At 34.5% G+C, this 14,725-nt stretch overlaps 1 protein-coding gene across 1 annotated transcript in view; it reads right to left on the minus strand.

The window, feature by feature from the left end:
- Window positions 1-658: 658 nt before the first annotated feature.
- SYT10 (synaptotagmin 10) overlaps window positions 659-14,725 on the minus strand; it is an 80,051-nt gene continuing 65,984 nt past the window's right edge. The window contains exons 5-7 of the mRNA XM_066368941.1: window positions 12,929-13,100; window positions 9,698-9,827; window positions 659-6,637 (exon numbers count right to left, since the gene is read on the minus strand). Of these exons, the coding sequence (XP_066225038.1) occupies window positions 6,566-6,637; window positions 9,698-9,827; window positions 12,929-13,100 (374 nt within the window). The 3' untranslated portion in view covers window positions 659-6,565. The remainder of the gene's footprint in view (window positions 6,638-9,697; window positions 9,828-12,928; window positions 13,101-14,725) is intronic.

Consider the following 14,725-nt stretch of genomic DNA (forward strand, 5'->3'; position numbering starts at 1 on the left):
TATCTGGTTTTTTAACAGTTCTAATTTCTTTTGAGTCAGTACTATATCACGTGCCTAAAGCTAGTTGCTACAAACATTCCTTATGAAAATATTTTTGAAAATCTGAGGTAGGGGTGGGTGAAGGGGGTGAAATGGGACTGGAGATAGACTTTGCGTGGGGCATGGGGGCACGGTGTGGGGGAGCTGAGGGTGTTATATTAAGTGGGACACTTGAAACCACGTTAACAAAATAAATTAATTAAAAAAACAAAAGAATATCTGAGGCAAAACAGAAACAAATTCAGTAGTTGGTATGTCCCAACTACTGGATCACCTGCTAAAGTATTTATAGGGGCTTTTTCCAGATGATACAATGTAGCTAATATGTATCAATGGTATTTACCTCTTTTAACACTTGACTAATAATTACCACTTAATAGAAATTATCCAGGGCCTTAAATTAATAATTTTGTGGAAAAAATGGTATGTATTAAGTAAAGTTTTTAAGATATATGCAATTTTTTGAATTGCTGAAATACTGATGAATGAATTACACCACTCTCTAATGTAAATGCCAAAAGAAGATGACTATTAAAGAAGTAGCAACATAAACATCTCAAAATTAAATATGGAAAAAGTATTTTTTTCAGACAAACAAAAGTAATTTTTATCACTTTATTTATTTTTCAAAATACATATGAAACAGTAAAATTATATTTCAAGTGCTTTCCATTTTCTTTTACAAAAGTAATCATAAACTTCATAACAGCTTTGAGGTTTCATTGTTACATAATTCATCTGAACCTGACAAATATGTTCACACATTCTAAAGACATTGTAAAAATACTGAAATGTGTAGCATCTTTTAAAGGTAGCTGCAAAAACATTTGTTCTCAGCAATACAATTATATGCTGTCAAGTTTCACAAATGGCTGGTTACCATGTACAAAAGCTGAAAACACAAATTTCAAAAGATTTTAAAATTTCCGTTCTATACTACAGAAGTCAAACATACTGATTTGAACAATGGTTACATATTACATCACAAAGTTCAGTTAAAAAGTCACCTTATGAACAATGACTGACAGATACAAAGCAGAATTAAATGTGGTGGATCCAAATTATTCAATGTCATGTGAAAAGAGAAGAATTTTCATGGTTGCTGCCAGTTTGGAATAATTGGAAAATATCTTGGATATTTATTAGTGAAATCATCACATTTACAATGTGAGGCAGTTCTTTTCTATTTTGACTTCTTCACTTTTCATAATAAAATGAAGGCCTCACTTTATGGTGTTGCATAATTTACACGTATTTTGTAGATGAACCCAATTACATCTTTCAGTTGGAAGGGTCAATAAAAAGTTAATGCAAATAATACAAACTTGGATTGAACTTTTTCTCTCTAAAAATTATAAATGCAAATATTTTTATCTTAAAGTTGGTCTACCAGCTTCTTTTTTAGTAATAGAATTTATGAAGCTATTCACACTGGAAATTACTGTTTTTTTTAAAATGGAAATCTTAGAGGGTGTTTTTAAAGAAAAAAACAAATATATAATAAAACCCACAAAACGATCTATATAAACAGAGTAAACCATGCAATTTTTTAGAGAATGATTCTGTGGCCAGTTTGTACGTAGCTTTAGGGATTATAGGATTTTTGTTGTTGTTGCTCACAAACTTTATTCTACAGCAAAATCATAGTCAAACATAATTTCATGTAGTGATGTTCAGACGGGAACAATTTTTTGAAAGACAGAACAAAGACAAAACCCCAATGCATTAACCTTCCAACGTTGAGACTTACTTCTCTTAAGAATTTTTGACTAATTTCTATAACATGCATTGTTTTCCAATACATTGTTTCTGAGGGCACAAAAACATGAAGTTGAATAATTGAAATCCACCACCCTGTACAGTGAATAGGGATTCTGTGCATAGGAGATGCAAATCAGAACAAAATTTCCAAAGAAAATGGCAATTTTTACCCTTTCATGACAAGATCAGGCATAGTTTGCTCTTGGAGAGGGTTCTCACGACCTAGGTGAGCACAGAAGTTACTGTCAGTTTGAGATGAAATATTTCCATATAAATATTATCTGCCTCTCAAGATCTACTGAGGTCACTTCCAGTGCCTCAATATAAATAAAAATAGGATTATTTTAATCAATTCCTCCTTGTAGGAGTATATTTAAATAATTTCAGGCACAAAGATGTCGATCTTTTCCCTTAAACATCTATTTTGTTTTTCAATCATTACGTCTAGTATTCAAAATGTTGGCATTCAATAAATACTAAAATCCTACCTCAAACCTTAATTTAGTGATTTTTTAAAAGTGTCTATAGAATGATATTGTCATGCCATCAAATAAAATCCTGGTTACTTATCTTCATGATGAACAGGGCAAAAATAAAATCAGTTTTTATTTTCTTAATGAGAAAACACTTAAACTGAATATTAAATGCCACTGTTCAAATATACATATTTTTGGCAAACAGTTGATTATCAGTGCATCTTTTATTAAATTACCATTCACTCAAATTAACACAAGATTGAGTAAATGTAGGAAAAGTCTTTTAGAAACAGAAAATTCTTATATTAAAGAGTATTACTGAATAATGTGTTAGAAACAGCATTTAGTTTAATTAGCTGTTTCCCATGTAAAATGCAAACTCACCATTTTCTTTTATATAATGGCTCAGACAAATCATATCCTGAGCCTGGTCACTGAGTAACTATTAAAATACTGTATCATGGGGTTTTGGGGTTTTTTTTTGAACACTGTTAGTGGATTTACTTTCCACTAAAAGTTTAAATACAAAGGAGTTTTTGGCTTTATATTCAAATTCAAATATTTTTATTTCAATATGCATTAACACATCTGTTTATCATTTACTTATGTAGATTCTTTAAATTGTTTTATGTTCTGTGCCTTTGTATCATTTCTTATTGGCAGCAATAAATTATTAGCCTAATAACTATAAAAGTTTAGATCAATTAAGTGCCTTGGAACAACCAGAGTTGCTTCAACAAAAAGTTGTGAAAAAACCAGATCTCAGCATTTTCGTTTAGACTTTATTGAGGTTGAATGACTTTCTTAAATCTTTATTAACTCTAGTTTTTCTTTTTATAATTATCAGGTTATTAAATTACCTGGTCATAATCACAACTAAGGTAGCAAAATAATTTCAGATGAAGCTCCATTCCGTGAAAATATTCATTGTGAGATAACATCAAGAACCGTTTTTAAAAAGGTAAAGAAATGACCATGCATTCAATGCTAAGTCTTTGGCTCTTTTGATAACTCATTCTGAAATAACTTATATTTCCTTTATGGATAGTAAAAGCTGAGAAAAGAATGGAAGTTTGGCTTTTTTTTTTTTATTTCTGAAACAGTTACTCATTAAAAGAAAACCTTAAGACGTTGATGGCTCTTTACTAAGTCCACAAAATTTTAAAATAATAAACATAACAGGAGATTAAACAGGTGAAAATGTCAATTAAATATCACAACCAAATAGGTTCAAAGATATTTGCTTTTATCTAAAACCTGAGTCAGTATTGATCAGTTGTGATCTCCCTGTAGTGACTAGAACAACGCACACACTCCTTAAAACTGCGTAAGAAAGTGGGTGCTTGGCTCTGCCTTCCTGTCTCTTGTTTCCTGGCAATAGTCCTGATGAAATTTGTACTCAACTGTGAACGTACTGATGAGTTTTACATGTAAATCAAGTACTACAAACAGGACTAGCCTGAAAAAGAAATATTAAAATTGTCAAGAAAAATATTTTTAAGAAACCAGTGTAAAAAAAAAAGCATCAACTATTCAGAGTTTTGGGAGATTATGTACTCCACAAATAAGAATGCTCTTTTTATATTCAGTTTCCTTATTCTCCGGATTACTTAGTGAATCAAGTAAAATAAATAAGTAAATAAATAAATAACTTGAAAAGAACACCGGTATTCTTAGCTAAAGAAACAACATTGGCTCCTTTTTCCTAGACTTAAATTTGGCAAGTCCCTGAATAAGTCCCTGAAATTAGGTATTCATTATATACTGAAGCTGCAACTTCATAATGTGTCAGTGCTGTCATTAAAATGTGGTGTCCCACACGAACAAGTGGGGGAAATCTATAAGATCACACCTTATTTTAAATATTGAAATGAAACACATTCCATCTGCAATCACAGGTAGAAAGAGAATACGTTATGGTTGGATGCATGTTGTGGCTGTGTAGAGTGAGAATGTGTTGTATTAAAATATGGTAGGATTACATTATATAATGTGCACTATCATTTTAAATAATGCTTTATCAATATGAGTGTAAACCTTTCTTATGTATTGCGTGAAAAATAATTTGTGGTTAATTTTCTCTCCTTAATCTCTTTCACAGGGTTAACAAGTACTCTGGCCTGTTGAGTTTATTCTAATCCCTAGGAAATATTTTTAGAAAATTACATTAAAAACGTATTTTAATCTACAATTCCCATATTAAAGTTGCCTGGTTGATTGTTTGCATTTTTTCTTTCTTTCTTTTTTTTTCCCATTGCAAGCATTGGCTTTTTCTCTGTATGAGGCAAAAAAAAGCATAAGCTTTAAGAATGAAGTTCTTAAATACATTTACAGATGGAAACAATTATTATAATCACTTAGGATATATATTACTAATTAATTATAAGCTGTAGCTATAGCTACTAATCAAACAACTATCTCCAAAAATGTCATTTTATTAAGAAGGTAACTTTTGTCTTCCCATTTGACAATTGTTATTTTCTAGTAAAATAAAGAATTCCAAAATGGAAGTGTTCTATTCAGTGATTCAGTCTACAGCAATGATTATTTCAGGCTTGATAAGATAGTCAGGTATTTCAAACAGGTTTCTTCTTTTATCTTCAATTAGAAAATTTAGCTAGGAATACTAGCTTTCACTACGATGGTACAGTGTTTGAAAAATTTCAGGGAATTGTTTGCCTTTATAATGTTAAATGTATAAATTACATCTTAATTAACAGTAATGCCATCGTTATGAGAGATGCCAATAAACAACTTTCAAGGCTTTTAAAACTTTTTATTTTTTAATATTTAGAAATATGGAATTTTACTAAAATAAAAACTTTATAATTATTGACAAAATTTCTCATTCTGATGAAGGTGTTTTCATAGTCTAAGAACAGAAATTCTCGCCTTTTTATTTTGCTTTGTTTTGGTCTTTTATTTTCCTATCTTGGGAGAAACTTGAAATAACACTATCCACAGTACAAATCTCAAAAGTAAGGTTGAGGTTATTCAACAGGGATACCTTCCAACAGGGTCCAGAAATAAGACAATAAAAAGTTAACTTGATTTAAAAGAAAGTTCTATCCTGTAAAAACATTTGCATAGTTTTCACCACGAGTGGCCTGTCCTTGATCCTTATTTAATAAGGCAAATGTCTTTCCTGAAAGGACGATGGGGTTGGGCCTTCAGAATCATTTTATTTTTATTAAAGGTTGAAATTATATTATTTATGGTATATTTATATAATTTTCTGAAAAATAAGTCATCCTTTCTTTAAGAAAATACCCAGTTTTAACAATTAGCTTCTGATTGGTTTTGAAAGTCACCATACTGTGTACAACCTTAACAACAATGAGCAGACATTTATTGTACCTTTGGTGTCTGTTAGTATGGTCTATCAGAAATACAAGATCTTCATGATAGCTTCATGTCACAAAATGTATATGTCACAGTACTTGAAAACCTTACAAACACAAAAAAATGAACGACTTCTAATTCTAGTTATTTAGGAATACTAATGCTACATTTGAGATTAAGATTATTAGAATTTTTAAAATACCAGTTAAACAGTACAACAGATGTGTGAACTAATGCAACATTAAGACAATATAAAATGGTAGCCCAAATGGCTCAACCTCCATTTTCCAGCTACTAAATATTACTTCTTAAATTTATATTCAAAATGGTTCTTTAAATTACAGCTTTATCTGTATGTTATAAACAACAAGCTTGAGAGACAGTATCTTGGGGTTAGCAGGGCCAAACCTCATCAAGAAAATAATTTGCTTAGAATGAAAGAATATATTATCAGAAAAGTAACGTGAATTTGATTGCACAAGGATTTAATGCTGTGTGAAGTAAGTTCAAAATTTCCATTAAAGGTTATACAGAAATATGTGCATACCAAGAAACGAACATAGTTGTAACAAAATCAAAACCATACACGTGACCTGTGCTACTTTACACAATAGCAGCATAAACAATATTAAATTCTAGGTATTATTTTTGAAAATGTATTTCTTTGCTTATGCAAAGAATTAAAACTTAATACACACTTTTTGTGCTAATAGGCATATAACAAGAACAACAAAATGCCTTATGGAAGTAAGGACTATCTGTTTTCAAGTAAAATATATCAAGATGTCCAAAGTTAATTAACAGACAAAAAGAAGTAAATAAAAAATTACATATTAAGTTTGTTTATTACTAGGATATATTTTAAATGAGGAAATCAAACCTTCTACTTTTTTCTGATCTGATGAGTCCTCCTGGGTCCCTACTACAATGGTCTTATTTTGGAGGCTTTACGGTGTGGAAGGTGGTTTGGGAGATGAACAAGATCCTTGACTGTCAAAACTGGTCGCCCTGCCAGGTAACTGAAAGACAATAATTTCATAATGTATAATCTAGTATAAAAAATAATACAATGGATCATCATTGCTTTTTTAAATAGTGAATAGTCACTCATGATATGCAAGTCTCTGAAGAGAAAATATATATAACTACCCTGTACTTCAGAACTCACCTTGTCAGGTAGCATGAGAGAACACAAATATCTCGTAGAGATGTAGGCAGAGTGTGGTACAAAGATAGTATGCAGAGCAGCAATGTGTAGACAGCTATTCATGACTGCAGTTCCATTTCACATTCTGTGCTAGGCTTTCAGTTCTTATTGTAAAACAACTACTGATTTATTACAGTGGGGCGCAATTGGTAGATAAATGCAGTAAGAGGTTCTAGACACAACAGACTGCGCTTTACTTGTTCTAAAGCAGGAAGTAACTTTTATAGGAGCAATTAATGAGATGACAGGGACTAAGATTGGCAAAAGAGAACTACAAGGATAAAGATTAATTTCTCATGGTCCCTAAATATTATGTACATTTAATAAGTTTAGTTACAACAGAATAAATTCTCAATTATCTTTGTAGAAGTAACCCGATTTTCTAAATGATGCTTTAGTTTCTGTACCACCAATTTACCCAGCTCTCAAATTATTCCTTTGTCATTTTAATCCTTCTTCTGGCAACAAAACACCTAATTTCATACTCATCACTTTCCCACAGTGCAAAGTGCAGCTAGTTCTTAGGTTTCTAGTCCGTATGTTCTGTTTGACCATTGAATGTAAGCGCAGGAGTTGGACAAAACAAGCTGTTTGCTGGAGAAAGTGCATTTACATAATCTTTTAGTCCACTTGTGGTTTGATACTCTACTGCTAGAAGAATATCTAGGATCTTCTTCTGATGTCCATATTGTAATGTTTAGTTCCTATATATCCTATAATGACTGACAGAAACACATGCCTAGTCCATCATTTCCCTTTATCAGATAAATGTATAGCATAATGCTCATTAAACAGTCATATGTAATTATAATATACCCTGGGTCATATAACACATGCCTTTCATTAGCTCTCATTCACATCATGTCATTTCTCCCTACATAGTTTCTGAGAAGTCTGAGGGGCCTGCATTTCCATTTTCATTAAGTATGAAGCGTGGCAGCTGTAGACGGAGGTGGTGGTCTTCCTGGGATTACACAGCCACGGGAGCAAGGATTAGAACCCGTGTGCCCCTTCAGTGTGGTGCTCTGCCCGCAAATTTTACTCTTATGTCTAGATTCTTAAAACTAATATTTACTTTTCAAACCTTAAATAAAAACAAAGATGAGAATCAAGAAAGGATCATAAATGTATAGTAAGCACTACAGTATACTTTATACTTCAGACAATATACACTATTGAAATATAACACAAGCTCTGGCCAGCTAATTCAGTTGGTTAGAGCATCATCCCAAAAAGACAAGGTTGCAGGTTCAAACCCCAGTCAGGGCACACACCGGAGGCAACCATTGAATGTACAACTGGGTGGAACAACAAATGAATGCTTCCCTTACCCCCCACCCTGCCCATTTTCCCTTCCTCTCTCTGTCTCAAAAAAAAAAAAAAAAAAAAAATGAAGCCCTGGCTAAATAGCTGGGATGGTTGGAGAATTGTCCCAGAGCGCGAAGGTTGTAGGTTTGATTCCCCCGTCAGGACACATACAGGACCAGCTCGATGTTCCGGTCTCTCTCCCTCCACCTCTACTGCCAAAAACAAGAAATAAAAGACAGCCTTCCCTAGACTTGTTGAGCTATTTAGAGAATATACTTGTCTGTATTTCTGAAACCACCATAGGGGAAAGCGCTGGGTACCTGGGTACCTGTGCGTGTGCGTGTGCGTGTGTTCTGTCTCTGAAATGATGAAGTGAGGTAAATAGTTGTAACGTACACATATATAAGCAGATTCTATAATGATTGTTCACCTCTGTTGTCTGAGCATGAAATGTTCACACCACATTCATCTAGTTTTCTCTGTGTCCTGAGACACAGTGAAGGACACATTTTTATAACTAAGCTGAGACTAGAACCTGGGCCTAAGCACATTTAGTAGGAATTACACTGTGCCTAGTGTCAGAACAAGAAGCAGAATCTTGTCATGGAGATGTGGCAATATATCATTCACTTACTATGTGGTTATGAGAGCTATTCTTTTCACCGAATTGCAAAAATTCCGTCATTGACCACAAATTCTTTTGTCAACATGCTTTATCTCTCAATTAACCGGGTTATATGAATGACTAATTTTATGACTCTTCAAGAGGCTGTAACCACTGTTATTCCATTTAGTGTTTTGAGTAGACTGACAATTTCCAGTAGACTCTTAGAAACTGGTATTAATATCTCTTCTGATAATACAACTTAATATCATATTCAGAGCTAACATTGTGTCATACTTAATGCCAAGAACTCAATATTTGGCATTTTATTGATATTTCCTCTACAAATTTACTACTATGACAGAGTAATGCAGAACCTAGATTAAAGTAATCTGCCCCAAGTTTCTTCAGTATGTAGTCACACAGCACCACCCGGCTCTGATCCTGCTGATGCCTCGATATTTTAAAAATCTGTGAGCACTTTTACTTCCTGGCCCAAGTTGGGGTAGATATACCTGTCCTCTTACCTAGATGAGTTGTAGTAGTTGATAATGCCTCTATTAAGGGATTCTGGGGAAGTTTAGGTCAAGTGGTTATTTTCACAACAGAGAAGCACCAACATTCAGTTTCCAGTTAGTAATGAATGTACTCAATTGCGCCACCATTCACTGATACAAGTTTTTAGGTTACACAAAGAAAATAACTGACTTGCAGGAATATGGAACACAGAAAGCTTAGTGATATTTGAAACCGAACAAGGCATACCGAACTCTGAACACCAGAAGATAGAATCTGTGGAGCAAAAGCAAGAGCAGTATCTGTTTTAATTTTTCTGTTTTAAAATAACTTTTTTTAAATAGGTGAATATATAAAACAACAGAATATTGTTATCAGACAGCATATTTAAGCAAAAGAGATAAAAAAAAAAGAGAGTAGGTATCTGGGAATCACAGAGCTCACCTCCAGCAAGGGGTGCCAATGTGTTATTGGTTTTCGGTGATAGGCCAGCATTTCATTCCAGTGGTCTCGCCCAAGACCCTCAGCATCCAGTCCTGTCCTACACACACCTATGACTTCATTGTGTCCTACCCTGCAATTCAGAGAATATTACACTTTCATTCCAATATTTAAAGATACATGGAGTTTCACACATCTTAGCAGAATTTTAAACATATGATTAAAACAGCTTTTGTGACAGGTTTTAAATGACTTTTCAGATCAAACTACTTCAGATCGAGTAAAACAAAACCTTAAGTCAACTAAAATGTACTAAATAGGATCAGCATTTAAAAATGAATTTGTAGGCCCTGGCCAGGTAGCTCAGTTGGTTAGATCATTGCCCTGATATGACAAGGTTGCAGGTTCAATCTCTGTTTAAGGCACATACAAGAAGCAACCAATGAATAAAACAAATGAAACAACAAATCAATATTTCTTTCTCTCTCCTTCTCTTCCTCTCTCTCTCTCTCTCTCAAATCAATAAAAAATAATGAAGCTGTACAAGTACACACATAAAACATTTTAGTGCTCTGTAACTTGAGTACATTTCACAATAATAAATATAGTGTGAATGAGAGATGCTAACTCATTCTTACCTATATGATGTACTTCTTTCTTAGAAGCAATTCTATTAACTTTATGTGACGTAAATCAAAATCTTCCTCTTCCCACAAGGCTTAATGGTCTTTAATGACACTTAGACTTCTCACCAAGAGCTCTTTCTTATATAAATGATTACATTTAATTGACTTGGAATGATATGTCAGTAAATGTTATGCTTGTACTCTAATTAAACAGGGCAGGGCTATGCATGTTCAGGACCACACATCTGATTTTTTCATTGTATAGCACTAGAGCATATTGAACAACATTCCTATTTTCCATCCATGTCCTGTTTTTATAGGAACAAATCAAAATAATAATGACAATGAATATTTTTGGAGCTTATTATATACCAGACATTATTCTAAGAAATTTAAATATACTGATTCACGTAATCCTCACACCATGAAAAATGAGTAACATTATCATCATCCCATTTTACAGAGACAGAAAGTAAGCACCCAGGAGTCCAGGGACCTCCCTGCTTTTCGATCTTAGTAAGAGGCAGAGGCAGGATTTGAATCGACTCAAGGGCACAAATGGTTAAGGTGCTTCTCAAGAATGCAGTGTAGCCTGACCAGGTGGTGGTGCAGTGGACAGAGCATTGGGCTGGGATGCAGAGGACTCAGGTTCCAGACCCCGAGGTCGCCAGCTTGAGTGCGGGCTCATCTGGTTTGCGCAAAAAGCTCACCGGCTTGGACCCAAGGGCTCTGGCTCGAACAAGGGGTTACTCGGTCTGCTGAAAGCCCGCGGTCAAGGCACTTATGAGAAAGCAATCAATGAATAACTAAGGTGTCGCAACAAAAAACTAATGATTGATGCTTCTCATCTCTCTCCCTTCCTGTCTGTCTGTCCCTATCTATCCCTCTCTCTGATGCTCTCTCTGTCTTTGTGTAAAAAAAAAAAAAAAAAAGAAAAAAGGAAAAAAAAGAATGTAGTGTAATATAAAGCATTTCAAAGGTTATTTTGACAGATGTCTCTAAGGAGACTTTGAGATGACTTTAGGACATTTCATTACTTTCTTCCTGTCACTGATATAGATTTGTATGTTTACTATCCTTTCCCTCAATCTTAAGTGTTCCAAACAAGCATACTTTTAAAAATAAGTTTCTTTAATCTTTCGGTTTTATATGTTGTCAGGATCCATTTCCCTAAACTTGCCTGGGTGGCCCGTGCTCAGCCGACTCCACCTGCAGCCACTGCTCTGAGGAGTCAATAGGAGTCACTTTTTGTCAAGCAGGACAAGGGCTCCTGATGGAAGCAGCACAAGGCTTTTAGTTTGGAATTCCAACTAATTCAAGATCTCTCCCTCTCTCTCTCTCTCTCTAATGATAGCTTTTTTTTTTTTATGAATTGTGATATAATTTAATTTTAAATATACTGCTCACAAAAATTAGCGGATATTTTATCCCTTCATATTCATTTTGAAATATCCTCTAATTTTGTGAACAGTATAGAAGAAACCTATCATTTCATTTTTCACTGCTTCATTTTGCTAGTTCTGAGCCAGAGGATTGCTCTGGCTAATAATAATCAATAGAGAAATATTAATTTCTCTAGGTTATAGGGTCCTGGTTACTACCATTTTCATGATACTATAAAATGGATATTGTTTTAAAATATCTGTATATGTGTGTTCTGTTCCACTTGTGTTATCATTAGAACAAAATAAATGTAGTAAGACACTGTCTATGTGCTCATAATTTTGTAGGTTAAACAGGCAGTATTCACTTCTAAAAGGTTTATAAATATAAAAAGCAAAACAATAAAAAGAAATACAGATTAAGGGCCAAAGAAGAGATATGAACATTTACGGTGGGACAAGAGTTCAAGGGAGGAAGAGGTTGGTTAGCCAGGAAGACACAGAAGTGGTGACTTGAGCAGGGCTGTATGGCATGGGGGAATGAGACCACAGCGCAAGGTGATCCTCCAGACAAGGAAGGGTGGGCAGGTACAGGTAGGAGCTGCAGCAGGAAGAACCTTCAGAGCTGTACCTGGGAACCTGCAATTTATTTAAGGAAGAAGTGACTCCAGGTGTGCAAGCTGGAAGAGTTGTCCACAAAGCACTGTCTTAAGATTGATGTGAAAGCTGCAAGGCTGTGTTCCCATGCCGCTATTCGCTTTCTCCTCTTAGTGGTCGCAGTTCCATATCACACTAAGGTTTTACAAATGGGAAAAGTGCACACCCAAGAGATTCCATAACTTTCCCTTTCACACAGCTAGTTAATGACTGAGCTCTGGTAAGAACCATAATAATCATATTCCAGCCCAGTTGGGAAAACACACTCTGTTGATTTTAATCTCTGTGGTTACTGTACAAAGGCTTCACAATAGTGCTTTCTGTCATGTGCTCCACACTGCTTTTGCACCCATTCATTCCCCAGCCCTAACATATCCCATCCTCAACTTAAGAGTAACACTTCTTTGGAGAATAATAATAATAATAAAAAAATATTATAAAGTGGGAAAAATGAGTTTTGAATGAATAATTTTTCCCTCTTCTAATTGACATTAAAACTGCTATAGAGGAATTTGGTTTGCATATGACTACATGTAGCTGTTCCTTAAGGAGCAGATAGATGTACGTACCTGTCGTAATCCATGACGGCGATGGAGAGGCTGACCTGCTCCACATTCTCCGGAGGGATGTCAAAAATAATGGCCTCATTGTACACAGGGTTCAGAGTGTTTTTCTTTGTAGTAGTTTTCCTCTTTTTTAATCTTCGACCCTCACACATCAGAGACACTTTGACATAAGGATCTAGAAGTGGGAAGGTAATTTTGTTAAAATAAAAGGAATAGTATGAAGTATAAATAAAATTGTAACTGTTACTAAGAAGAGTGGTATACTAAGCTCTTTGATATTATCAGTTTTAAATTCAAATGATGACCAGGTGGTGGCGCAATGGATAGAGTGTTGAACTGGGATGTGGAGGACCCAGGGATGTGTGAGACCCCGAAGTTACCAGCTTGAGCGCGGGCTCATCTGGTTTGAGCAAGGCTCACCGGCTTGAGCCCAAGGTCACTAGCTTGAGCAAGGGGTCACTCGATCTGCTGTTGCCCCATGGTCAAGGCACATATGAAAAAGCAATCAATGAACAACTAAAGTGCCATAATGAAAAATTGATGCTTCTCATCTCTTTCCCTTCCTATCTGTCTGTCTCTATCTATCCCTCTCTCTGATTCTCTCTCTATGTCTCTGTCAAAAAAAAAATTCATAAATTCAAATGACTTATTTGGGGATAGTAGTCTCTTTAAGACTTTACTTTAAATGAAAGCATTTATCTTGAATGAACTAGAAAAGAATTAACTTGCTCTCACTGTTTCTAATACAACAAAATTCACTAGTTTATCAAGAGCCAGTTCAGAGCTTTAATGAGCTTTTAGTCACAGTTATTTGAGGACACATTTTGTTCGAAATGATGATTTCTAGGGAATGTCACCCAAACAAGAATAATTGTATTCAAGTTAATTTCTTTCAAAGTAATTTCAAATAACAATACTAAAACTTGTGAGAGAGTAATATTATATCTAGACAAGCATATGTAATCACAATGAGAAGAAATAAGAAAGCAAGAACTACATTTGAATTTTCTTTAATTGCTGGAAAGGGACTAAAATTAGAGGTCTCATTTTATAGTCCTTGTGTTAGTGCTTGATAAGGAGCTCTGAAGAAATGAATGGTCACTGCAGATAATTATTAAACGCTCAAGAGCATACAACCAAAAAGTCATTACGTGCCTTAAAGATGGCCACAAGGAAGCTTTCTGTTATGACATTATTTGTATGACACCAACTGGAAAGAGAAAAATTTAGTTGGGCTATATTTTTATGGGCCAAAGGGACCAAATAACCATTAACAAGTTCTGCCCAGCTGTCTCTACCTCCTTACTCCTGCCACCTGAGGTAGAACCACTGTTACCGTAGTCTAGGAAGTTATATAACAGCATAAAAGTTTCTCAAACTGCTTTACATTTTTATAAAAAGGAGGCATGGCTTCAGGAGGGGGTGCTGGCACTAGGGTGAGCATGGTAGATGGTTCAAACAATCAGTTTCTAAGCTCTATCTTTATTTTTTATTTTCTGGTCATCACCCAACTCTAGCACCACTTTTCCTCTCTTCCCATCAATACAGTAATACATATGATTTCTTTAGAATAGGCCAAAATGGTGGCAGTATTAATTTAGTTGAGCAAATGAATGTTTTTAGAGCTCTAGAAAAAAAAAATCTGTGTATTTCATAAACATCTTCTCCGAGGGGCAAAAACATACTGTGCTGCTAGTACTAGGGCATGTAGAAAAAAGCAAGGTGAAAGGGCAGTCTTCAATGGCTATTTTCCATTTGTTTTTACATTTTTCAATAATAGGAAGTATGTTTTAAGGAAGA

This window comes from Saccopteryx leptura, chromosome 2, assembly GCF_036850995.1.
Source record: "Saccopteryx leptura isolate mSacLep1 chromosome 2, mSacLep1_pri_phased_curated, whole genome shotgun sequence".
NCBI classification, from domain to species: domain Eukaryota; kingdom Metazoa; phylum Chordata; class Mammalia; order Chiroptera; family Emballonuridae; genus Saccopteryx; species Saccopteryx leptura.